This window comes from Diplotaxodon limnothrissa, linkage group LG5 (genome assembly GCF_057381915.1).
Source record: "Diplotaxodon limnothrissa isolate DT_005_m linkage group LG5, D_limnothrissa_male_GT1.1, whole genome shotgun sequence".
Classification (NCBI taxonomy): domain Eukaryota; kingdom Metazoa; phylum Chordata; class Actinopteri; order Cichliformes; family Cichlidae; genus Diplotaxodon; species Diplotaxodon limnothrissa.
The window spans coordinates 30,402,765-30,429,216 of NC_140600.1; the positions used below are offsets into that span (position 1 = coordinate 30,402,765).

Below are 26,452 nucleotides of genomic sequence, written 5' to 3' on the forward strand. Positions count from 1 at the left end.
TAGTGCAGTGAGTCTCAATATTTTTACCCACGACTCCACCCCAGTTATTATTAATTTCTGTCAATTATTAACCAAAAAAGGGAGGAAATTTCATTTTGTGTTCATCCTCCGCATGGCCCAACACTGAGATTAAACCAATCAAACCCTGAGTCCATGTGTAAATGAACCCAATCACATGATGACTCCACCCACCAACCAGCAGCTGAGCAGTCACCTATTTGTCTGTCATCGCTGTCAACCAATCAGCCCGTGAGCTCAACAGGAAGCTCTCGGCTGCACAGCACCTCCCACTGTCGAGCGAGGAGCGAGATCAGCCTCTCTCTGCTGTCGGCTCCCGGGACAAAAATGCACCACTGCACCTCGCCCTCTGCACCCCTGCTGGCCACACCTCCTCTGGGATTAGCTTCATTGCAGCTGACAGCAAAGTGGTCCATGGTGAGGTGGCAGAGGAGGTCGGGGCCGGGCAGGTCGTCAAACACGAGAGTCAGAGCCTGGGGGTACGTCTGGTAGCCCAGCAGCACCCGGTCCAGGTCGCGGATCCTCCGGGCCTCACGCAGCTGGTACCGCTCCCTGCAGAGATTGCAACTGTCAGTAACATCCAGTTATACTTATTTCTATTAAGGAAAAAAAACAACTCATTAACTAGTGCTTTAAACATGCATTTCCAATGTATACAGGGAGTGCAGAATTATTAGGCAAGTTGTATTTTTGAGGAATAATGTTATTATTGAACAACAACCATGTTCTCAATGAACCCAAAAAACTCATTAATATCAAAGCTGAATGTTTTTGGAAGTAGTTTTTAAGTTTGTTTTTAGTTTTAGCTATTTTAGGGGGATATCTGTGTGTGCAGGTGACTATTACTGTGCATAATTATTAGGCAACTTAACAAAAAACAAATATATACCCATTTCAATTATTTATTTTTACCAGTGAAACCAATATAACATCTCCACATTCACAAATATACATTTCTGACATTCAAAAACAAATCAGCGACCAATATAGCCACCTTTCTTTGCAAGGACACTCAAAAGCCTGCCATCCATGGCTTCTGTCAGTGTTTTGATCTGTTCACCATCAACATTGCGTGCAGCAGCAACCACAGCCTCCCAGACACTGTTCAGAGAGGTGTACTGTTTTCCCTCCTTGTAAATCTCACATTTGATGATGGACCACAGGTTCTCAATGGGGTTCAGATCAGGTGAACAAGGTGGCCATGTCATTAGTTTTTCTTCTTTTATACCCTTTCTTGCCAGCCACGCTGTGGAGTACTTGGACGCGTGTGATGGAGCATTGTCCTGCATGAAAATCATGTTTTTCTTGAAGGATGCAGACTTCTTCCTGTACCACTGCTTGAAGAAGGTGTCTTCCAGAAACTGGCAGTAGGACTGGGAGTTGAGCTTGACTCCATCCTCAACCCGAAAAGGCCCCACAAGCTCATCTTTGATGATACCAGCCCAAACCAGTACTCCACCTCCACCTTGCTGGCGTCTGAGTCGGACTGGAGCTGTCTGCCCTTTACCAATCCAGCCACGGGCCCATCCATCTGGCCCATCAAGACTCACTCTCATTTCATCAGTCCATAAAACCTTAGAAAAACCAGTCTTGAGATATTTCTTGGCCCAGTCTTGACGTTTCAGCTTGTGTGTCTTGTTCAGTGGTGGTCGTCTTTCAGCCTGTCTTACCTTGGCCATGTCTCTGAGTATTGCACACCTTGTGCTTTTGGGCACTCCAGTGATGTTGCAGCTCTGAAATATGGCCAAACTGGTGGCAAGTGGCATCTTGGCAGCTGCACGCTTGACTGTTCTCAGTTCATGGGCAGTTATTTGGCGCCTTGGTTTTTCCACACGCTTCTTGCGACCCTGTTGACTATTTTGAATGAAACGCTTGATTGTTCGATGATCACGCTTCAGAAGCTTTGCAATTTTGAGACTGCTGCATCCCTCTGCAAGATATCTCACTATTTTTGACTTTTCTGAGCCTGTCAAGTCCTTCTTTTGACCCATTTTGCCAAAGGAAAGGAAGTTGCCTAATAATTATGCACACCTGATATAAGGTGTTGATGTCATTAGACCACACCCCTTCACATTACAGAGATGTACATCACCTAATATGCTTAATTGGTAGTAGGCTTTCGAGCCTATACAGCTTGGAGTAAGACAACATGCATGAAGAGGATGATGTGGACAAAATACTCATTTGCCTAATAATTCTGCACTCCCTGTACTGAGCCTGGGAATAGTCTATTTTCACATCAAAGTAAACATGTGAGGTTACTGAAACTAAGAGGCTTCTATCCACGGTGTGGAGAACACAACAGGAATGTGATGCTGGTGGTGGACTTACAACTTAAAATGGAGCGTGCAGACTGTAAAACATATTTAAAAGATATGTGAGAATAAAGAGAACCAAAACAACAAAGGGCCAGTAAAATGTGGGATCGGGATCAGCAGGAACTGTCGGACTGAAACCTAAACAATCAAAAAGAGCCAGTATGTTACAGTTTCCTGTTCCTCTTGACAGTTTCTGAATTGATGCTTCTCCTCTTTGGCTTCATTGAGCACAGACTTGAGCTGTGTGTTTTCCTTCAGTATTTCAGACTAAGCTGTCTGCACAGTACAATCTCAGCTGGTCTCTGTCTCCTCTTCTTCCTCTTTTTCTGTTGCAGACGAGGACAAACAACGATTTTTTTTCTTGCGGCAAACTTGTGACTCAGACCAAGTTTAGGGGCGACACAGAACACAGAATTGATTTTAATTTTCTAATACCTGTTGGACTTTCCTCCCCACTTTAAGGTCGTTGTCGTGCATAATTCTGCTCTATCATAACACCCCTGTATACAGGCTGTTTGAAAAGGTTTTATTTCTTTGTTCTCACCTGGATGGAGGTTCTTTAGCGAAGTCTGGCAGTGGATAGCTGACATAGTCTTCATCCAGCAGGAACACATCGGTGCTGGTTAGGATCAGAGTCCTGGGCTGGAGAACTGGAGACCGGGCAGAGCCTAAATCAGAAGAGGAGGTGCCTGAGAGTGCAGAGCCTTGGCTGGGTGGACTGCTGGGGATCTGGACCTGGTGGAAAATAATCATAATCAAAATAGAGAAAACCAAGAAGCTCAGAAATTGAAAACAGGAATTATAAAACCAGAAAAACAAGACTGGATTTGATTCTTTATCTAGAACATCAGTTTTCAGCAACAGTCAAACAGCTTTAAGAGTTTATCACAATGTTACTGGAGGCCAAATTACTGTCATCCAAAATGCTCACAGTGTCATTATTACCACAGTAGCCCATTCACACATTTAGCAGATACAGAGGAGTGTGAACATTAACTGGAAGTCACGTTTCTATCGACATGAACATCCAACGTTGCTTCTCTTTTATAGATCCTTTTATATTCACAAGCTCATTGTGGCTGCAATTATGTGCACACTGAGTTAGCCTGAGAAGATCCTGCTTCCGCTCCTGTGTGCAACGTTTCTCTAAGAAGAAGTTCTTACCTGGAAGACCAGCAGGTACAGCAGGACGTTAAAGGAGCATGGGGAGGAGGACGCCACGCTTGCTGGAGTCTTCCTCTCTGCTACAATGAAGGTCAAATCTCCCATCTCCTCCTCACTGGGATAAATGAACTTCACCTTGCTGCTGTGGACCAGCTCGTAGTTCTGCATCTTACCTGCAGGGGGAGACATATTTACATTTGTTACGATGATCATTGCTTACTGGTGGTCTGTACAGATTTTATATTTGGTCAAAAATAATACATTACAAAAAAAAACACTTAAATAGATGTTTTTCAACATTCTTGAGTTCTTCATTTTGTACAATAAGGAGTAATCTTTACTGAATATATTGAACTATGATGTTATCTATGAAGCAACCAAGAATAAGTCCCTTCACAGTGTCATGATATATAAAAGTCTAAGAAGTCAGAGAAAATCAAGATCCATACAGAGAGGAAGTGCTGTCTGTTAAGAAGATGTGGGTTTTATACTTTAATATTATATATTCACTCTTACTAGGACAACAGATGGCACCGTTGCCCGAGTTACCCGTGCTTGTGTTGGTGAACTGCGAGTAGAAGTCCTGATCGGATGGCTCTGGAGGAGGAAGCTGCTGCTGCAGACTGAGAGCTGACATCAGCTCCTGCAGGAAAACGCTCGTGCCATAGCTGTCCCTGCTCAGACAGCACACCACATGATCTGCTGAGTGACCTACAGGAGGGAGAATCGATGGAAAGCTAAGAAAATCATACAGACATTATTTATTTATTTAAAAGCAATTCACTCTTAAAGGGGGCTCATCACATCTTTCCTTACTTTCTGTCATACAAATATACATACATAGATGGATGTGCATATTAAATATGGCCCAAAATGTAAAAGTTCAGGCTTCAAACTGCTTTTTCCCCCCACTATTTCCTCATCACTCTTTGAAAAAAAAGAAAATACTCAAGAATTTCCAAGTTAAATCGCAGTTCATTCCTGGAAACTCATAACACTTTTTTTTTTTTTCACAATTATTTAATTTTAATCTACCGGTAATAAATCCCCTATTTATAGGTGGAAAACCCATCACTATCATTTTCAAAGTTTGGGCGCCACTGACCAGCTGGCCCTAATCACTCTGCAGCAGGTTGACTATAGGAATGTGTCCCTACACATACAAAAACAGAACAAGCACTACTGACGCTCTCCCAGATGGTGGAGCTGATGTGCAGCTGCTGGATGTGTGACTCAGGTTTGCTTGTAACAAAGTGGGTGTTAATGTATTTTAGGCAGTTCTTTTTGTTTTAATAAATGGTATTATTTATTATTTTCCTTTAAAAAAAATTGCAGTTTCCTGTCTTTACGTGCACACACGCCTCTTGCCTTATCACCACAAATAAATTTCTATTTTATGAGAAAGTGCTGCGCGTTCAGTAAGAGGAGATAAATCTAATAGGACAGGCACACAGCTCACAGTACGAGTAAAAAAGCAAAGCTAATCTAGTTGAGTCCAAGAATAAAAATATAATGTTGGAATGTCATGAGAGAACAGGGGTAAAAGCACCCACCTACGACTCTGAAGTACTGATCAAACAGCCCAACGTTGACGGCAAGCAGATCAGAGAGTCTGATGGACATACAGCAGCACAGACATGTGTCTGGATCTCCACAGTCTGATATGTCCAACACTGACAGAAACAGACAGAAAGAAAAAAGGAATCGAGATTTAACAAAAATGATCTCAGGGACACCACTCAGAGACATATTTTATAACTCAAACAATTGCAAAAAGCGCAATAATTCAGAAAAGAAATTTCAGGAATGACTCGACACAATGATGGATAAACGTCCCGTTGACCGGGGACCAGTCACATGAGTAAATTTTACCTGAGTGATGACCCAATGTAGTGGCCGAATCCTCCAACAGGAAGTAGATTGAATCAGTGGAGAGTAGCAGACAGCAGGTGAGTTCAGTCTCAGGAGATTTGTAGAGAATCACAGACAGCCACAGCACCTGTCTCACCTCCTCCGCCTCAGACTGATATAAGTGATATATATATTTTAAAAATGATTCATAGAATATAGAATAAAGATTTAAGACCTGTCCTAAAGTTTATTTATCTAACACAGTCACTGCAAACAGTAGTTATTAGAGTTATTAGAAAATTACTGTGTTCTGATTTGAGCTCTGTTTACAAGCAAAGTGATCACTCAGAGTGATTTCTTGTAATGCACATGCTTCAAAAAAGGGTTTCTTACCTGTGCTATATATCTGTGGAAGTAGGTGAGCAGCTGCTGCTCTCCCAGTCCAGCCATGAGCTTCAGACCCGGTGACAGACCAGGAATGAGGTGGGGAGAGGGTTGGTTCTCCTCCATGTGAAGACGGGAAGAGTCCCAGCTGTGAAAGAAAAGGAAAAAACAAAAAGAAAAACATTTCAGTCCATAAATATCTGGACAATGACACAGCTCTTTGTGGTTTTCCTCTGTCAACCACATCAAGGTGTGGTTGAAATGCAGACTTTCCGCTTTAATACAATTTTATTACTCTAGGCTTGATGCTAATATTTAAAGGCTATACCTGCTGGAGCCATGTGACTGCTTGGTATTGGTACAACAGCACTGGTCTCTGGATCTATAACGACCTGAGGACACAACAACAGAGCTGTAATACTTGGAAAAGAAACCAGAAGAGGTCAAACAAAATGAAAAAAAATAGAGTCTGGTCTTCACCTTGTGAGAACTCACCTTGCTGTGAACAGAGCCTGGAGGGCCGGGGCAGGGCCACCACCTTCAGCCCCTCCAGAGCAGACCTTCGTTGGCTCAGCAACCCCAGAAAGGAGCTCTTGTTCTGGACCAGAGGAAAGCACACCAGCAGCCTGTGATCACCCAGCAGCAGCTCCACAGTGTGACTCCTCCTAGTGGACACAATACGATGATGGAAAAAAAGAGATTCACACAGATTTAAAGAAAGAAAATCAAGGAAAAAAATGTTTTGTTTATTGCTGTTTATTTTTATTTATAGTATTTATACAAAAGATTCAACTTAAAGAGTTTCAAATTAGGTTATGGAATAAATAAATAGTAGAGATTCATGATTTTAAATCTGGAGGAATCACACTAAGTTGAATATGATTAATTTGTAAAGCAATCTACTGATTAGACACGGCATAACCACAATTAATCATAATATAAAAACCATCAATGTAGCCATCATTTCAAATACAAAGATATTTTTTGTAGATAAGGTCAGAGTTGGCTTAAAGAAACTCTTTATTAAATAAATCATTGCTGTGTTGTGGTTTTATGACACTAAAAACAACACATTCCAGTTACATACATTTATACATTTATGTAAACGCTCCAACAGGCATAATGGTTAATAATAACAGCTTTTTCTTGTCCCTGAACTTCACATCATCTTTTTTTCCTCAGGTGCTGAAATATATTCAGATTTCTTTGCTTTGTTCTAATAATTTTATATAAACTAATGAAATTATCGATTTAGAACATAAACATACATGTCAGAGTTCAAGTCTAGAGTTACACCATCCACTCGCACCATCTTTACCTCTGGGGATGTTGTGGGTCTGAGCAGGATGTATTGCTGACTTTGTCCCCCACCTGAGCATCTCTCTCTCTGGGGTGAAGCACCACAGAGCCGAGGGCTACACGGACTAGCCTACAAAAGGAGGAGGAGAGATGACGAAGGCCAGCACTGGGCTTCTCTATTTCTGACAGCTCTCTGAAGTCCATCTTCAGCACCCACAGTTGTCGGTGGGTGAGGAAGAGCAGAGAGGGAAGGCTGGGCTCCTCAGATAAGATGTCTGAAAGGAGGAGATTAGTGTTGAGGGCAGATGACGAAGAGGAGGGCATGAAGAGGACGGGATAGCCTCCCTGCGCCCCTTGACTTTCCTCCAGCTCCCAGGAGTTGATGAGTGAGCGAGGAAGGAGTTGACAAGTGTTGGAGAGCTCTGGGTCAACCTGGAAGAAAGAAGGCATGTTCCTGTTTCTAAATATGACTTATGGTAAGTTAATAAAATAAACTCACAGCTCTATTTTTATCTTTAAAAATGCAATCAAAGAATCTGAAATGGATAAAATGCAATACAAATACAAATATTCAAAACCACTGACTGCATCTGAATATTAAACTGAGGCGGCTTATGTGTCGCTCTCTGACCTGAAGCAGCACCGTGAGCTCAGATCTAATATGCTGAAGCTCCTCAACCTCAGAGAAGATGTAGAACCAACGGGCTGGTTTTTCTTGCAGTCCAAAAGCAAGACAGGAGTCTGGGAGCTCAGCTTGGGAAGAGAGTGACAGCTGAGGGTACGGGAGCAGGAGGTCCACCTGGAGGCTGAACAGCACTTCCTCCAAAGGCAGAGTCAGATCTTGGTCTACAGACAGAAAAACAAAACACACATCTTAATATTTTACTCAATATTACAGCACTACACATCATGCATTTGCAGTGTTCTCTCAAAGGTTTAACACATAAAGATATGCCATATAATAAAAAAATAAAAATCCTTATATTTAAGAAGCCAAACCATCCAGTGTTTACAATTTGCAAATTAAACCTTGTGAGATTTTTTTTAATATCTTTCTCATCAGATCGGGTTGGAAACCAACAGTGACATCAAAATCTAGTTAGTCTCAGTTAATTTATAACAGAAGTGTTGTAGAAGTTAACTAGATTTCTTCTAAATCGAATTTGTGCTTCAGATGGAGATAAAAATGACAAAACAGCTTCCAAGTTTGCTCCAGTCTGCATGTAGACTGTGTGCTTACCCATGTTCTGATTGGCCCTTGTGAAATCATGTGATGAGCACAGCAGGCCCAACAGTTGGTCCGCAAGCACCAGGCATGCCACCTTCTGCTTCACCTCCTCCTCCTCCACCTGAACACAGTAGCACCACAGAACCCGGCGGACTTGGACCTCTTCCTGTTTCTCCTCACTCTGCTCCTCCTGATGGCCACCAGGCTCCTTTGCAGTAGGAGCAGGGAGCGACATGAAGGAGGGGCCGACCAGCTCCTCCACAGAATCATCCAGACTCATCTCAAAGTAGCCATCAGTGGACCCTAGACTGGAGTGATAAACACAGAATGAGCTAAAAGTCATCTTCAGGTCTTGTTTATAAGTTGATTATCTAAAATGATCTGTCTGTTGTTATAAATATGCATCCAAAGGATCATTTCTCTAATAACTTTTAAAAACAGCTGGAATATAACACTGATCTGATGAATTATAGAGGATTTCACACACAGTAAAGAAATTTTAGAATCTCAGAAACCCCTTGACTCTGCAGATTCAGTGGGAATCTCTGGAATCCTCAAATTCAGTAACAGAATATATCTGGTTTAAATACCTGGGGCTGCCCACTTCAGTGCCCTCTACATGAGACTGAACTTCTCTGGATTCAGAGCTCTTCTCTTCCTCCCTCTCCTGCTCCTTCTCTTCCCCCTCCTTCTTCAACTTCTGCTGCCTTAGGGTGGAGCTGAGATGCTGCGTAAGCTGGGTGATGAAGTCCTTGTTGGAGGAGGAAAGGGAAAGCAGGTGAGAAGGAAGCAGAGGACACCAGGCAGCACTGCACGAGGAGCAACTGGCCTCAACGGGTCTGGATGAGGAAGAGGAGCAGACACAACTGGAGGGGGGAGAGAGGAGAAACAGATGTGTTTTTATTGCTTTTGTTTAATATAAGATAAAAATGTCAGCTCATAAATACTGTTACCACAGCTTGGTTTAGCTCATCCTGCTTATGTGTTAACTGTGAGATAAATACAAGCTCACTGAAAATACTCTTATCACCAAAAAGAGGATGATGGTTACGCCCCTTACCCACAAGTCACGGGTCACAAACCTGTTTAATACTGTGCTGTTGCTGAAATATGAATTCAGGGAGCATATTTACAATCCCCAATTCCCAACGGCTTCAGGAGTGTGTTGGCAGGTCTATCTAAATGGCGAATGGACTGGTTCTACTCTCCTTGAGAACTCAAAGCACTTTAAAACCACATATCTCTAATCATATTTCAAGTAATTATCATCATAGTAAAAATGTAGGTAAGTGTGCTTTTTACGTTTTCTTATTGTATGTGTAATTAGCGTGGCATTTTGTCCACGGCTCTGATTGGAGGAGCCAGAGACACTCACCCTGGACTGAGCCAATAATGTCATCTCAAGCACTATACAAGTAAGACTGGAGGATAGCCTTATTTCCCCTCTCAGTTTATTATTTTAATCAGGCCTGACTGGTGAATGAATATATAGATGCACATTTTTGTTGGTTTGTTTTTTAATGTAAAGCTTTGCTTCTATCCCAACTCATTTACACAGGAACATCCAAATATGAACAGAAAACCAAGATTGGCAAGACTGCTGTCGTTGAATAGTGAGACTTTTACAAAGACTTATTCACTCACATTTCTGCTGTTGAATTATTGTCACTGAAACTCAATAACCTCCGTATATATTAGATGTTAAAAGCCAATTTTAATTTTAAATGTTATGGTAACAGCACTATTATCTGATACTGACCATACAGTAGCAGAAGTAGAAGTAGTAACAGTAGTAATGCTTGTAGAAGCCCCAGAGTGAGTGGGTTCAGACAAACTGACAACCGGCTGTTGCATCTGAAAACACAAAGACACACAACAATAAAGATCAGCTGACTCTAAACAAGATCTACCTCCACCTGAACACCTCACGTGCAGTCTTGTGCTTTCACCTGTCCAAAGTGATAATATCATAAGAATTTTACTGTGTTCCTTTGATGTGTTTGCATTCTTTAAAATTAGCAGCAACCCTCAAACATATCAGGAAGATTTTAAAGTAATACATGTAATTTAAGATCATTTATAATTAAGTAACCAATACTACCCCTCCCATCTAACCAAACACTTCCCCTTCTAACTAAAATCCTATTGGTGTGATGGTAACAGACCCCTCCCATTTCCGATGCTTGTGTGTGTTTAACCTGTGCAGAGTCAGCAGACGGGAGGTGTGTGTTGGTGCTAAAGCTTGCAGAGGGAGGTGTAGGATCCACAGGAGGGGGAACACTGGGGGGAACTGGGGCTTCTTCTCTGTTCGTCATATCTGAAACAGGACAGCAAACACATCAGCGATGCTGGGGGTGAAATCATTGGCAGGTGTGATACCCTTGGTTTGAGGGTATCACATCTTGGTTAAAAGATAAATCATTTAAATTTAAGTACATAAACTTCTAGTAACAAATGGAATTACGTTCCACAAAATAATAGCCATAAATAAGGATCAGCAAACATGCTTAAATGTTTAGTTTTAAAAGATTAGTGTCCACATCTTGTAAAAAGGTGGTTAATGAACAGGTGTCACGGGAACTACAGCAAAACATTAATGTCAGCAGTGGTATTATCAAGCTATAACCTCTGGGGCTGAAAAATGAAGCCAATCCAGAAACTGTAAAAACTGCAGTTTCTCTAACAGCCACATGAGGCTGGCTCCATAACTGAGTCAATCCTTATAGACTCCCATGTTATAATGGTCAAATTCTATTGAACTCCACCTCCTTCATAACCACTATATTATCTATCTATTGATCTATATCGATATCGATAGATATACACATATACACACATATGTATGCATGTATGCATATAATGTCCACCAGCTGTTTATTTGTCCCTTCAATGAAGATGATGCCTCCATTCCTGATGTAACATGGAAACAGATGATACCAGCAGTAATTCAGAGGTCTGGAATCAGGCTTTTTTTAATGGTTTTTGTTGTGAGATATAGCAAGATTTTATTTAAGAATTAAAAAGAGTGAAAATTAAGTGTTATGAGAGCTGTTAATTTCCAAGTCTGAGCTGGAGGAAAGGCTTTACAGTTTGGTTCAGAGAGACTTGTCTTTATTTAGAAAGCGTCTCCAAACCAGAGGACAGAAAGCTGTTAGAGCAGTTTATGAGCTTTACATTGTGTGCAGTTTCATCACTGTTCCACTTAGCCGCGTTTTATGTATGTGGCTAGAGACGCATGACTGACAGAAAAGTTCAGGATATCCTCAACAGAAATGAGCTTTACTGACTCATCCACTTATATCTGACTTAGCTTAAAGAGTAAAAAGTAGCGGAGACCCGGCATATTGTCAGCTGAGGTAAACAGCAGATGGACAGCCTACACTCACTACAGGTGAACTGCAGCCTGAGTTTTGAAGTGACTCAGGGGTAAAAACATAAAATACCAGAAAACATTTTTGCACACCCATGTCTTTTTATTATTCCTGATTTATTTAGTATGTGGTCCCTCGTTTATCACGGGAGTTACATTCTAAAAATAACCCGCGATAGGTGAAATCCGCAAAGTAGCCAAGTTTAATTTTTTTCAATTATTATAGATGTTTTAAGGCTGTAAAACCCCTCACTACACACTTTAAACACTTTTCTCAGACAGGCATCAACATTTTCACACTATTCTCTCTTGTTTAAAAACTCTCAAAGTTCAAACCTTCGTAGAAAAATAAGTCCAGTATTATAGAATGAAACCAAAAGCACCCGCAGGTGACGACGTTTCGTCAACATTGTTGTGTTTGTTGGGGAGAAAACTTACAAACATACAGTACAGCACTTCAGAGTCACACTGCTAGCGATCGAAGATTTGTGTAAATTTGACAAGCTGGACGCATCCTGTATTGACAGGAGACACGGCACGAGATTGATTGACAATGGTCTACAGCCAATCAGGACGGAGAACACAATGCGCTGTAAAAAAACAAACAAACAAACAAAAAAACAACATGCAAAATTGCACACAAAAAAGTCTGCGAAACAGCGAGGCCGCGAAAGGTGAACCGTGTTATAGCGAGGGACCACTGTACTTATATTCAATTATTTATTTATTTATTTTTTACACAAACGGTAGCAGCAGAAGGTTGACCGGCCGTGGCAATTATGAGGTACATTTTACATTTTATATTTTTTAACTCTTTACTGACTGAAGCATGTTTGTCCTATCACAGCCACCGTAGCTAGGATTATGCACTTTAATTAGGAGGGGCATTAAATCAGAATTCAGTTGACTGCAATCTGATATCTGCTAGTGATCTAGCAGTGAGATTTTACACACTGTAATAAAATGCAACAATTGCTTTTAGGCATGGATTCAACATCATATCTGCTTTGTAGGAAACTCAAGGATGCCGTAAAAAGAAATTTCTAAAACTCAACTCAAACGTATTCATTTCACAATAACTTAACTAGTTTGTTGATCAACGCCCAATTTATAAATGATTTAGAAGTAGTATTGAACCATCTGGCTGTTGTCCTTTATTAGAAACAAAAACAAACATCCCCTCCCTCAGCATGGCACAGCCTGATACATACATGATTACCTTTGCTGGGGCAGGCAGCCTGCTGGGCCGAAGAGGTAGAAGAGGAGGAGGATGTGACAGCAGCGGGAGGAGCGACAGAAGAGGGAGAGCAGGTGGATGGGAGAGGAGAGGAGGCCGGGAGAGGGGAGGGGGAGGAGGAGGAGAGGAGAGGAGGTACAGCAGCAGAAAGCCTGGTCTCCTCACTGATCTGACGGGAGGACAGAGAGGGGGGAAGCCTTCAGAGATCAGCAGTCATCTACATATCACATCACAACTCTACGACCAGCAGCTCCTTCAGCTGCAGAGCAACAAATGACCTATTTTTTTTTTTTTTTAAAGATCTAAAGACAATCTCTGATGATATATAAACAAAAAACATAAAAACCAAACTATCTGTAGCAGTCTGGTGCCACTGTATAACAGTGAAGTTAATGAGCTAAATCTGTGTGCCTATAGTTTAAACAACTGACAGGTTTTGTAGCTTTAACTCTTTCTTCTATAAAGAGTTTTAAGGGTTATTCCTATTAGGCTTCCAAGGGTTCAACAGTTAACAAACTACAGTGAATATTCTGTGTGCCTCTCTTTTTTTTGCTATTTTGTTCCTATAGACAGGCTTTGTAAATGTGAAGAGATATTAAAATATCTGGGTTCCCAGTCAATGACTTTTAAACATTGTCATTTAAACAGGAATCAGCTTAATATTTTTAAAATTTCTTAAGTGGTGTCAAGATACATGTATGAGGACTTAGGGCATATATCAAGTCATGCACACAGAGTCAGTTATGACCCTTTGCTAAGCCTACTGCATGTTTTAGAATTAGTGTTAGTAAAATACTCCGGACTCTATTATGGCTTTGTTTAAATGAGACGAGATGCATTATTATTATTATTACATGTATTTCATGAATAATAAACGAGCTGTAATTTGGCTAAAGTTTGGTCAGTGTTTGTAGCCTGTGTGAGAAACCTTTGAAGCTTTGCAGGCCGTTATGAGTAAAGACTACTTTGGAGGCTAAATATCCAAACAGCAACCCTAAGTCATTCAGAAAGTCCTTACCTGACCTGAATTTGTTAAACTTGTTACCTTCCTTCCTGTGATACATACATGTCCTGATGCACTACGCAAAAGCTGCTTAAACACAGATTTAGCTCATAAATCAGTTATGTTGCAGTGTGTTAGTTTTTATCTCCACACTGAACGATTTATTTATATTTGATGCATTTTGAATAATTCTGCTGCTGATGTGCAATATGTGTTCAATCAGAAAATGTTAGCATGAAGGTGGTGTCCAACTGCAATTCCTTATTTACCAAGAAAACTACACAGCGCCTTACACTGAATAATTAGCATTAATACCTAATAAAACCTCTGCTAAACTTTCAAGGCTTCAGCCGTTAGTAAATAATACGATGTCAGAAAAACTATGTTAGTTACATCTAACTGGTGGGTTTGTACACGTCATGATTATTGATTGAGCTACAATCAGGTTAAAGTTATGAAACAACTACAGCAGGTTTCGGGGTTAATTTATCTAAAAGATAGGATGACACAGTTCAACTAACAAAGGCACAGTCTGACTTCAATTTCAATTTTTTTTTATTTATACAGCACCAAATCACAACAGCAGTCGCCTCAAGGCGCTTTGTATTGTAAGGCAGACCCTACAATAATAACTTCAAGAATCTGTCACATATGACTGACATCAGTGCACAACATCAGTTTGGTTCCTCTCACAGTGTTCAAGTACACCAATCAGCCATACATTAAACCCACAGGTAAAGATAATTACCTTGTTACAATGAAATTCTGAGTCATTCATAACAATCAGAGATACACTCAAATGTTGTTGCAGTCCAGGCACGACCCCCTAAGGTAAAGTGACCGCCCCGTCAAAGGGAAGGGGAAGAGCAAGCCTGACTCACAGGTCCCAACCCCTCAATGCATCGGACCCAAAGGATCTGCTGCCAGACACTACAGGACAAACCCAGAGGTCCCATATACAGACAGAACAACAAGTGTCACAATAACCTCGTAATGATGAGGGAAATGTCAGTAATGCCCATGTGATGATATTACTTTTTCCCATGATTTATACAGTTATGTAAAATACTAATAAACACAAAATCAATAAAAATACAGATATTACTTCTCAGAATTGTTTTGGGGGCGTGGGAGGGACCTACATGATTATAAGCAGGTAGTTTTAATGTTGTGGCTGATCAGTGTGCAACTGCTTTCAGCTTTCTAACATAGATTTGTTCATTGTTTTAGACTCAATAATTTTAGACAATAATAATATGTACTGTGAAAATTTTATCATGTTTCACCACAAACTTACATGAATGCTGCTAGTTTAACTACACAAACTGACACTAAGCCCTTCGGTGGGCCTTAGGGTGACAGAGTCTACCTTCTTGTCGTTGCCGCTCATGCGATCTTTGGCTTCTTTGGCTTTCTGAATGGCTTTCAACACTTCCACAGTGTCCAGCTCCTTTTCCGTCGTCGCATTACAGTCCAGGCAAACCTAAAAACATAGAAAGAAATAAAGGATTAACACAAAGATAAAAACGTGGAGAACAGAAAGACAAGCACTGTGGTGAAGTGGATGATGCAAGTGTCCTTTCTGACTGTAAGAGCAGTCAGAAAGGACTGGAGAAAAAAAAGTTGTGTTTGCCGAAACAGTAATAGCATAGGAGGAATAATATTGTGTGGTAGGTTTTGGTTGCACACCTCTGCTGCACGATCCCCAAACTGGGCCAGGACTTTGGTTCTGTAGTCTGGGATGATGCATATGGGGTTACTGGACAGGTTGAGTTTCTCCAGACAGGGCAGAGAGCCGATGTTCCTGATTTCCTCCAACTAGAAAAATACAAACACACGGTGAAAACATGACGCTGCAAACCTCAGCCAAGGCTGCACACCCCACCTGAATCAAAATCTTTGGTCCAGACAGAACTTCGTTTATGATGTTTTTGGGGGTTTTTTAATATTAAGAGGACGTCTTTCAGTTTTTATTATTTCTACGTTACATTAATTCCTGGATCTAGTTCCAGAACTTTTAATCCTCTTAGTTGAACCCATATCCAGCTCTGGTAAAATGATCTATCCGCAAATCTATCCATTAATATTTCTATACACTGAAGCATGAAATAGTATTTTATAATTTATAAGTAATGTTGCTAAGAAAAGGGTGAAACAGTGGAATCATATAAAATCTTTGGAGGCGTTTACAAACCAAGGTGTTAACGAACTCTTGTAAATATCAAGATTTTTTATTTATTTATTTTTTAAAGCTATGATCAGACTTATTGTTCGGAAGTACAGCAGGTTTATACTTCTTAAGGCAATTCTTCAAGAAAAGGATACCAACTGAGAAGGAAGAAGCCCTATATATTATGTAAAGTAGAATAAAATGTCAGGTTTAATCATTTCAATACTCGTTTACATCTTTTATATACATGTTTTTTGTTTTCTCTAGTTTTTTAATACAATTTTTACACAGCAATGTTAAAAAAAAAAACTGAGGAGGAAATGTTAGATATGCCGTCTTGCAACAAACCATGAAAAGAGAAATGTTTTTGTATTCTCCCACATGGCCATCAGGGTGTCCTTGGTGTACTTACCTGTGCCAGTTGGTTGTGGCTTAAGTCCAGGCTGACCAGAGAATAGAGCTTGGTGAGACCGGTCAGTCGGTCCAGCTGGTTGCCAGCCAGGTTCAAGGTTTTGATGTTCCCCAGACGAGTGTGAGCTGCTTCCAGAACCCGGAGGTTGTTATAGGACAGATCCACGTGGACCAGATTGTACAGGTGCTGTGAACACAAGGTGGTCATTTTTGTTTACACATTTTTTTAAAATAACACACATTTAACACCACTACATTGCTGCAGTGACATTTAAGACTATAGAAATTGTCCAATCATCCTGAAAATAACAACGTTGTTCATTTTATCAACTATAAAAATATTTTTGGATGTTTCAAGAATTATGCAGACGGTCATATGAGGCATGACCTGTCCTCATTCTTCATTCTGTCACATACCTGGAGGTTTTCCACTGAGGACAGCTGGTTGTAGCTCAGATCCAGAAACTCCACCTTAGGCATCAGTTTCTACAAGAGAAATAAACTCAGTGTGGGGATACGGGGCTCTGGCTGTGAGCACAGAAGCATCACAGAGCTGCTGCTTAAACCTTCTGTTTGCAAGTGACAGCTAATAAGCAGAAAGTTGGTTTGAAAGGAACGGCATTAAAAAACTGGGAAAAACTTCCCCATTACAAAATAAACAAGGATTGTTTTAAATAATGAAAAAATATGATGGTGAAATAAGCATGATATGTCCCCTTTAATAATTTACACGCAAAACCGAGGAATATACAATCTTCCCATTGAACCTTTTGTGATTTCCTGTCTCTTTGGGGCTAAAAGAGGCCACCCGAACACATCAGATATCAATGGAAAGCCCAAGATGTTCTCTATTTAATACGTCATGTCCATTACGGGGGACGTAAATGAATAGGCTGATTCTCAGGAGCTGTAACTGCAACAGCTTGTTTCTGTGACTGAAAATAACAGAGGAGAGCTGTGAAAAAAAAAAATCATCATTATGTAGTTTGGTGTTAGGTTTTGTCCATCAGTGTGTTACGATATCTGGGTGGAAATTTTCTGTTTGTTTTTTAAAAAACTATTTTTTCTTACAGCAGAAATCTCACATTATTATGTTGTTTAATTAAACAGACAAAAACTTACAATGTGTATCATCTGGTAATGTTATTATGTAACATTTTATCTGTTATGTGGTGTATTTTTCCATTATTTCACTGTGAGGAAAACAAACAAAAACTGCTTTTAAACATAATTACTGACTGAACTCTGGGTGAAGCTGCTGATGTTGCAGGTTTTGGCGGGTGTGTGTCTCACCACTGAGCTGTCGATGCTACTGATGCAGTTGTGACTCATGTCCAGCGTGGTGAGATTTCTCCACACGGGGATGACAGCGGTGACCGGACACCCAGACTCCACCCCCTCAGGCTCCCACTGCGAGAACTCACTCGCCTCTGGGACGAGGACAGACTGAGGCGTCACATAAATGAAACACGTCAGTATCAGTATAGTGCAACACACAACTGTAATACTGTTCATGTACTGTATTTGATCTAAAATGTACCATCATAGATTCGGTGGAGCGATGGATGCTCATCGTCACCAAGCTCGACCTCAGAGAGGACAAACCAAGAATCTGCTGAGAGCTGCACTCGGTGATCTGAAGACAGACACAGCTTTTAACATTGTTAAAAGCTGAAGGACTTATCTTACCACTGATCATTTACATTTGGATAAACTTCAAAGAGTGATAAGGGATACTGCGTCAGCATCTCCTATTCTTTTTTCTGTTTGAACTCTGAAGTGAAATTCAGATTAAAATAAAATTATTCAGATCAACAGCTGAGCTTTTTTTCCACAGTGGACACAAAGAAACAAATAAACAAGTTATTATTTTGTTTGTTATCTTTTTATGAGTTTTTATCTTCCAAGTAAAAAAGTACAATTTAGTTCGACATCAAATGACTCTAATAACAGGTATTTATAGGCATCAGCTCCACTCATAGGCAGCCGTAGGCTCTGCCAGCCTCGTCTTCATTAACTGGAGTCCCCGTACTGGACCTCACAATAATGTTTCTGCTGCTGGTGCCTTTGGAATCAATTTAACAAAATTCCCAAAATTCCCTATGGCTTGTTGTGAGATAGAGTCTATCCAAGAAGTGTATGCTTCAATTTTAGTGAATAAAATTCAAGTTTTATTCATCTGTTGCTTACAGTGTCTGTGAATGGCGGAGACGGAGATTTGTGGAAAAAGCCATCCGGTCTCTTGACATAAACTTCCCTCAGCCACTCGCTCATTTTCTCTTCGTCCATCCAGCCCTCTGAGTTAGCTTTGACGATGACGCCGGCCGGAAACTTTTCTTTTGGCAAAGTCTTCCTCTTGAAAATGACCATGGGTGGTAGTTTCTGGCCATTAGCTTGGCAGCCCAGACCTACAGTGAAGGATGACTTCTCGTTCCCTGTGGTGTGTATAGATACCGTACTGGTCCCTGTTTTCTCGACAGTACGGTTCACGGGGATGTCAAAGGTGAGGGGGACCTCGTCCATGTTAGTGATGTGTTCTGGCCGGATCTTCTTTTCAGTGATCTTATTCTGGCAGTACGTGCGGAAAATGGCCAACTTTTCTTTGTAATCGTTTGGCAGTTGCTGTGAGACAGTAGTTCTTGTGCGGATTGAGAGATTATGCCTTTTCATAAAACGGAAGCACCAAGAATGTCCCCCTCGAAAGTCGTTGATCTGCATGTCACGTGCTACCGCTGTTGCCTTGAGTCGAATAGAGACTGTAGAGACACTTCTACCTGCTGTTCTCTGTTCAATAACCCACTGTTCAATTTTGTCCTCTAACTGCGGCCATCGTGCCTTGTTCCCTCGGAAACTCCTTTTGGTCTTCTTTACTTGTTTTAGGTCATCTTTTTGCTTCCTCCACTTGCGCACCATGGACTCATTAATGCCGAATTGTCTGGCAGCTGCTCTATTTCCATTCTCTTCTGCATAACTAATTGCTCGAAGTTTAAAATCAGCTTCGTAAGCGTGTCTCTTCGCGGGTGCCATTTTGGAGTCGTTATACACACACAACACGGTAATGTTGTGTTGAAGCACAGTATGTATTACTCCGTGAGGCTCCTGGCAATGGTAACCGTAATGCTCCAAAAAGTGGCACTAAAAATCTTTTTTTGACAGATTTTTGAGCATAGTGTGCCACATAAAACCGGTTCGAGGTCAGTAAGCACAAACCAAAATTCATACATAAGGCGTACCAGATTATAAGGCGCACTGTCAATTTTTGTGAAGATTTAAGGATTTTACGTGCGCCTTATAGTGCGGTAAATACGGTACATAAAAACAGACAAAACATATTTCATGGACAGAGAGACAGTTACCTCTATTTGCAGCAGGGATTTGAAAACAGACAGGTCAAAGGGGAGACTCGCCTCCTGAATATTACTGGTTCCTACTGGACCTCTGGTACCAGAAATCTGAGAAACAAAGACAAAAACCAGTGAGAGCCTTCACCACCTCTGATGCTCAGAGGGAAACGACATGACAGGGATTTCTGGTGTATAAGTGGTGTATAACCTTGAGGTATCGCAGCCTGCAGGTGAAGTCGAGGATGTGTCCCAGGTCTGTTTTGGCATCGCCATTGCAGCAGGTTGGTTTGGCCATCCGCAGTTGCTGGGAGACGGAGAAGAGCTGCAGAGGACGGAGAGAAAACACCTCGCCGGCCTGCAGCAGCTGCTCACCTACAGACAGACAGTGTGACACTGCTCACTGTACAAACCAGGTGTGTCAAATTCATCTTTTCATTCTTTTCATTTTAAAACAAACAATAACAAAAAAGAGCTCCACAATTACTTAAATGTATAATAAACAACATGAACCATCTTTTTAAACATTTAGAAAAAAATCTTATATATTATCTTATTTTGCTTGAGTATACAGTTATTACATGTATATTACAATTTTAGAGTATTATGGAGCTACACACAGTTGTACTTTACTCTTTACTACGTATTGAAATCTAGAAATCGTTTTAACTTTCGATAAATGCTGAGTGGAATCCTGCAGTGGCATCCTCACACAGGAGTCAATATTTATGATTCAAACATTTTCAATAAAAAAAAATAGAATTATGAATGAGGTCAATACAATTTTCACACACTGCAAATACACTGTCTGCCTATTTGGACCCTAACATGTCACATGTAAGACACCCTTGGTCTACACACTTGTTATTTTCTTTGCAGGAAGCTTCAAACGGTTATTTACAAATCAGATGTTAACAAGACCTCTAAAGCAGGTCCACTGTGTCTGCTATCCTACCTTTATGGAACAACTCCTCTGCCAGTGCTGCAGTGATGCCATTGATTTCCTGGAAGAGCAAAACAAATTATATTAACTTTAAAATAACTAACAGTTGTCATTACTTGAACATGGAGCCATCACCTACAAATTAACTGAATTAACAACATTAGGTCGTGTTTGGACGATGACACAATAAGAAACACCTGAGATAAGATTTTATATAATCGTCGCTATTTTCATTAGTCTGTTACCAGACATAGTAGTTGTTTATTCTAATTGTTAACACTGTCACTGATGCACAGTGCTGGTAAATTGTTGCACTGTAAATGTTAGCCACCATCTGCCACCAGATGGAGCATTTTTGTTGACAAATACCTTAAATCTGTTAATCTAGGCCCGATCTTTTTGTTAACACTTTCATTGTTAGCTCTTTTTAAGGGGAAAGAATGAGATTACGGATACAAGCGGTGGAAACAGGCTTTCTCCGAAGGGTGGCTCGGCTCTTTTTTAGCATAGGGTGAGGAGTCCAGTCATTTGGGAAGGGCTCAGAGTAGAGCTGCTACTCCTCAGGTTCTCTAACATCTGTTAGACGTCGTCTGTGAGTAACAGCAAATAGAAAATATTTCTACGCCCATTTTACATTCAAGCTTTTTATTATATTACATTTAGATTCTGAATTACTGAATCACTTTTAATCACCTTTCAACGTTTTTCAGTTTCTTAAAAGTCCGTCTTTATTGTAACTTCTCCCCTACCATCCTTGTATTTTACTAATATTTCTTTAATTCTGTTTCTTCTACTGTAAATTGACTTGATACTAATGTTGACACAGATGCAGATCATAGGTCACACTCTATATTGATTCCTGATCTATTTTCTATGTGGGGAAAAAAAGGTCTTTGAAGTTTCTGAGTCTGAACACAAAGTGAAACGCTTGCATGTGACTGAGGTATGCAAAAACTCCACTGATATGAGTTTTACGTCACTGTTAAACAATGCAAAATGACAGAAAGATACACCAGCAATGATCTATAAACAAAAAAAGCTTGGAGCCATGCAAATGCAACCGGTTTATGATTCCCATCACTATGGCTGATCATCATTTCTTTACTGATGCTTTCACAAAAGTTTTTTTAAAAACTTCAAATAACATTAACACAAATCAACCTGCAACCATGTTTTAAAAAAGTTTGCCTGCAGACACCTGGATCTGTCAGCTGTCTTCCTTTCAAACACATTACACTTTGATGTAACCGAACATTAAACAGAAGATACAGATTCCCACTATCATTCCAAACAAAGTTATCCGCTACAGTCACATGCTGTTCACTTCAAGTCACATGAGAGGTTTTCCTGTGTGTGCTTTGCCGTGCAGGCTTCTCAAACAGTGGCCTCTTTTTGTTAATCCATTATCGCCATAATGTGATCACTGTCTCTGTCATCACAAAGCCTCAAACCACTGTGTGTGTTATACAAGACTGATCTATCAAAGAAAATTAAGTCACAGAAATTATATAATACAAAGAAACAGAATATAATAGTTATTCTTGATACATGGATTCAGTTTTATCAACTGTTCAGCCCAGCTCACTTACAGAGACCCCAGTGGTTTCTTTCAATGGGCAACTGGGCCATTCGTGTAGCATTGAGATTTTATCTACATCTAAATTTGTTGCATGATGAACTCGTGTGAAACTGTGACAAACCTAACAAAACCATCAGCTCTCTGCCTCCTGATGTTAACCTGTATAATCAGTCAGCTCAGTATGATGAGAAATGAGCCACAGAGTGAGAAATCCATGATCAGTTTTTTTTAGATGTTTTCACTCTTGGCTAAATTAAGGGCTTTGTTTTGCTGAACTCTGTATAAGGCTAATATAAAACAGGCTAGCTATCAAATCTAACAAGGTGACAGTGAACTTTGGGATTAGTTTTCAACCAAGCCTAGACGTTGAGAAAAGACCAGTTAAAGATGGTTATTCAGTATTGTTTGCTGGGATGACGCTGTGGGATTAGAACATTACCGAGGGTAATGTCTTCATCCGTAAGAAGGCTGTAAAACTGACAGTGACTCAGAGCTCGGGATGAAAGTTGCAGCCAAACTCATGACGTGATCAATTCTTACAAACACAGCATTCATTGTGCAAAACACTGTGACACGTACAAACATGATGTATTTTTTAGACTTTATCAGCACGTTTTGCAGCCCTTAAATGGAAGAATAGTCCACTTCACCATGACTTTCCTTCATAAAAGCTACTAAATAATTTCTTTGTATTATTTAGGAGAGTCCAATAAAATACACTCAGTTCAAGTTCATCAAAAGGGCTCAGTATTTTTTATTTGAAACATTGTCTGTAATTTATTGCGATTGAGGTTAAATTGTTAATAATGTTTTAAACTTTATATATATTTTATACATGATTTACATCCTCACATACTGTTATTATGAGTCTTTTTTAAATACGATGTTGTAGATTGTTTAATCAGGCCTATAACTGATGGATGGTGTCTTGTGTTTACTGTGATGAACTGCTTTGACGTTAATCTTAAATGAAGAGACTTTTTCTCAGGAGTGGGTGCCATGTGTTTGGGCTTATGTCACTTCAGGATAGTGTTTTGAAACCTGTTTCTATAATGTTATACTGAAGCTTATACGTACCGATAGCTGTAATTGTGCTGATTGTTCGAAGGGAATGCTTTTACATTCAAGAGAGATAAAAAACTGTTTTACTGTGGTATTATACTGTAATTCTTTGGCTCTATAAATTTGAAATTCTCAAAATCAGGAGCATATTTGAGAGATGAACTGATGTAAATATGTTATGGTTAAAAATAAAAATGAGATATTACTGCTACTGCTTGTAGATTCTCTGTTTAAGAAAAAAACTCTAAGCTGGAAAACTTAAGTGCAAAACATTTAACACAAAATAAGGTCAATTAATCAAGACAGCAGGACAAAACTAAATAGTTCAATAGTTCAGTCTTGCTGTGTCAACAGTTAACGTTTTGTTTCAACACGAAGTCGTATGTTGAAATAGGAAGAAAAAAAGTGTTTGACTGGTTTTGTCTGAAGAACCTGACTAGTCTGCACAAAGTCTTTATCTCAAAAGTGTCTAACAGATTTAATCTAGATCTAGATCTTATCAACCAGCATGACTCTCTGACCTTGTTTTCTTTGCTGTAGTGAAGACCTAACAGACCTCCACTCCAAACTGAGGTTATTCTAAATCATGAACTGCACACTTGTTTATAGGTTGTACTCACATAGAGATGAAAATGTAGGAAGTTGGTGAGCGGTGTGGGCGTGGCTTGAGGAAACTGCTGGAGAAGAGTCTGCAGGTAGAGCTCCAGCTCCTTCTGCCGCCGCTCCACCAGACTCTTTGAGTTCTTTCCCAAGATCTTCTTAGGAGGAAGCAGTCGTCTATCAACCTTTTTCTCTGCCGTAAGCTTAAGCGGAAACAAACATCAGGAGTAAAACCAGGTTTGATTTTCATAATAAAACAATCCTGCAGCCAAGAAACAAATGTTTCCTAGGTGCAGAGAGCATAAAAAGTTGTAGCTATTCTCCATTTTATATCATTGTAATTTGATAAGACTTATCAGAATGCCATTCAAACAAGAGAGAAATTGGCATAAAAAAATTTGAGGAAATTGTTAGAGATATTTTTATGAACACAATTTATAGACAGTAAATTGTCCTATTAAAAGGAGAGAGAAAAAACTACAACAAGTGCTAAAGGTAGTTAGCATTGTTGTCTCACAGCAAGAAGAGCCTGGAATCTAATCCACCATCAGGGGTTAGGTTAACTGGTGATTCTAAATTGCTCATAAGTGTGAATGTGTCCATCTCTCTGTGTTAGCCCTGTGACTGTAGTTTACTAGAGAATTCAGACTAAAAAACTGAACTGTTGATGGTGGCATAAGGCTGCTCACTGGCCCACTTTATTACCTTCTCATGGAGGTCGTAGAAATCACTATAGCGGTGCTTCACAGTCCACCTGTGCTGTCCATCCGTCACATCAATGATGTAGACCTGAAACATCAGAGAAGCATATATTAAAATCTGTGACCCAGCAGAGGATTCCTGCATATAAAAATTTTTAATCTCCACCAAAGAGGTTTGGAATTTCTGCCAAAGGAAAATCACCAAGACTATAATAAAATATTCTTGACCAATTACATTTTAAGTGGGTTTAAATTCATGAAATCGTTAAAACATTTTACCAAATAACAGAAAATTCACAGCACACTTATACGTGTTTGCTTGTTTCCAGGATCAGATGAACCCAAATGTTTCCTGAAGGAAGAACTTCAACGTACAGCTGTTGTATTTAAAATGCAGTCAGGGTGGCTATGTGGTGACTCACTAGACAAAAATGCCAGAAATCGTCAAATGTATCACACCTAAAATAAATAAAAATGTATTGAACTAGGGGGACAGTTGACACTTAATTCAAGCATTCAGGCTCTTTGTGGATTAAAAGCATCTCTTCAATTCAGAAAAACATGGCAAAAAAATATTATGTGAACAAATCACTCTCCCATATTAAGCTCCATTCAGATGAAAACGTGTGGTGACATTACTTGTTTTTAAAGCTGAGTGACCTATATTAATAATCAATTCAAAATCTGATGTTTTTTCTCTGTCCTGCTGTCTTGAGAAAGGATTTAACTTACAAGAGGCAACAGGAGCAAATCGGGTTATCAGCCACATTAAATAGCACAGAGTGTTACAACACACAGCACACTGTCATACAAGAAAGGAACAGAAAATGACTGAATCCGTAAAAGACTATCAGATTTACACATTCAAGAGGAAACACTGTAACCCAACCGAAACCGTGTGTGAAAATTAAGGCAGCAGTTAGCAGTTAGCCTGTGAGCTGCTCTTTCGGCTGCTTTTACCATGCTCTGAAGAATAAAGACATAAAGCCCGAATCCATCTCCATGTTAAGTCCAGTACAACACACCCACTGTCTGGGGAACTCAGAAATATTACTCGCTGTTTTTCCGATAGACCTGGAAGCCGGGAGAGCTACAAGCTAAGCTAACTGGTATTAAGCTAAAAAGAGCGGAGCGGAGCTTACAGTGTAGTTTTCCACCAACTCTGAGCCGACAACAGATACTTTTCTCTCCGAAACCTCCTCCGTAAACGGGACAGGCTCCATGCTGTGATCAACGAGAGCAGATTATCTATTACTGAGGAAAACGGTTGCTAAAGATGCATAGCGTTCCTTTTCAGTCAGCCGCCTCCTGCCGCCATGTTTGTTATGATGCTGAACGAAGCAGGTGACTGGCTGACAAAAAAAACTTTATTTAAAAGTTGTTTAGTTACAGTCACCTTTAAAAAAAAGTTTGCTTTTTTCTTTTCTTGATTCTTGAAAATAAATAAATAAATAAATAAATGATGTTATATTAAAATATGGAGATGAGCATGTGTCATTACTATAGCCACGCCTTGTTTGGTGAACTGATCACCCCGATTCGTGTTTCAGCTGCTCCCTTCAGGTTTCCCCACAGCGAATTATTTGACACACCCTATCCCCATCACCCTCCTCTGCCACACCAGCCGTCGGCATGGGCTCCTTCACATGAATCTCCTCTGTAGTCTTTCTGTTTTCCACATGCCTGCAGCTCCATCTTCAACATCCTTTGTCCAGTATATTCACTATCCCTCCTCTGCACATAATCTCAGCCTCGTCTCTCTAACTTTATCTC

At 40.1% G+C, this 26,452-nt stretch overlaps 1 protein-coding gene across 1 annotated transcript; it reads right to left on the reverse strand.

The window, feature by feature from the left end:
• Positions 1–226: 226 nt before the first annotated feature.
• nisch (nischarin) lies at positions 227–25,981 on the reverse strand. Its single transcript, XM_085354502.1, has 28 exons — positions 25,822–25,981; positions 24,684–24,767; positions 23,999–24,181; positions 20,750–20,798; positions 20,006–20,169; positions 19,810–19,905; positions 17,994–18,089; positions 17,747–17,899; positions 16,871–16,939; positions 16,455–16,640; positions 15,562–15,690; positions 15,242–15,355; positions 12,852–13,038; positions 10,461–10,579; positions 10,022–10,116; positions 8,853–9,128; positions 8,275–8,570; positions 7,666–7,880; positions 7,054–7,466; positions 6,231–6,400; positions 6,064–6,127; positions 5,745–5,883; positions 5,373–5,523; positions 5,054–5,173; positions 4,050–4,211; positions 3,501–3,673; positions 2,881–3,071; positions 227–570 (listed from the first exon to the last, which is right to left on the reverse strand). The coding sequence occupies exons 1-28, from the start codon at positions 25,900–25,902 to the stop codon at positions 243–245; spliced, it is 4,503 nt and encodes a 1,500-aa protein (XP_085210628.1). The 5' UTR covers positions 25,903–25,981; the 3' UTR covers positions 227–242.
• Positions 25,982–26,452: the final 471 nt, after the last annotated feature.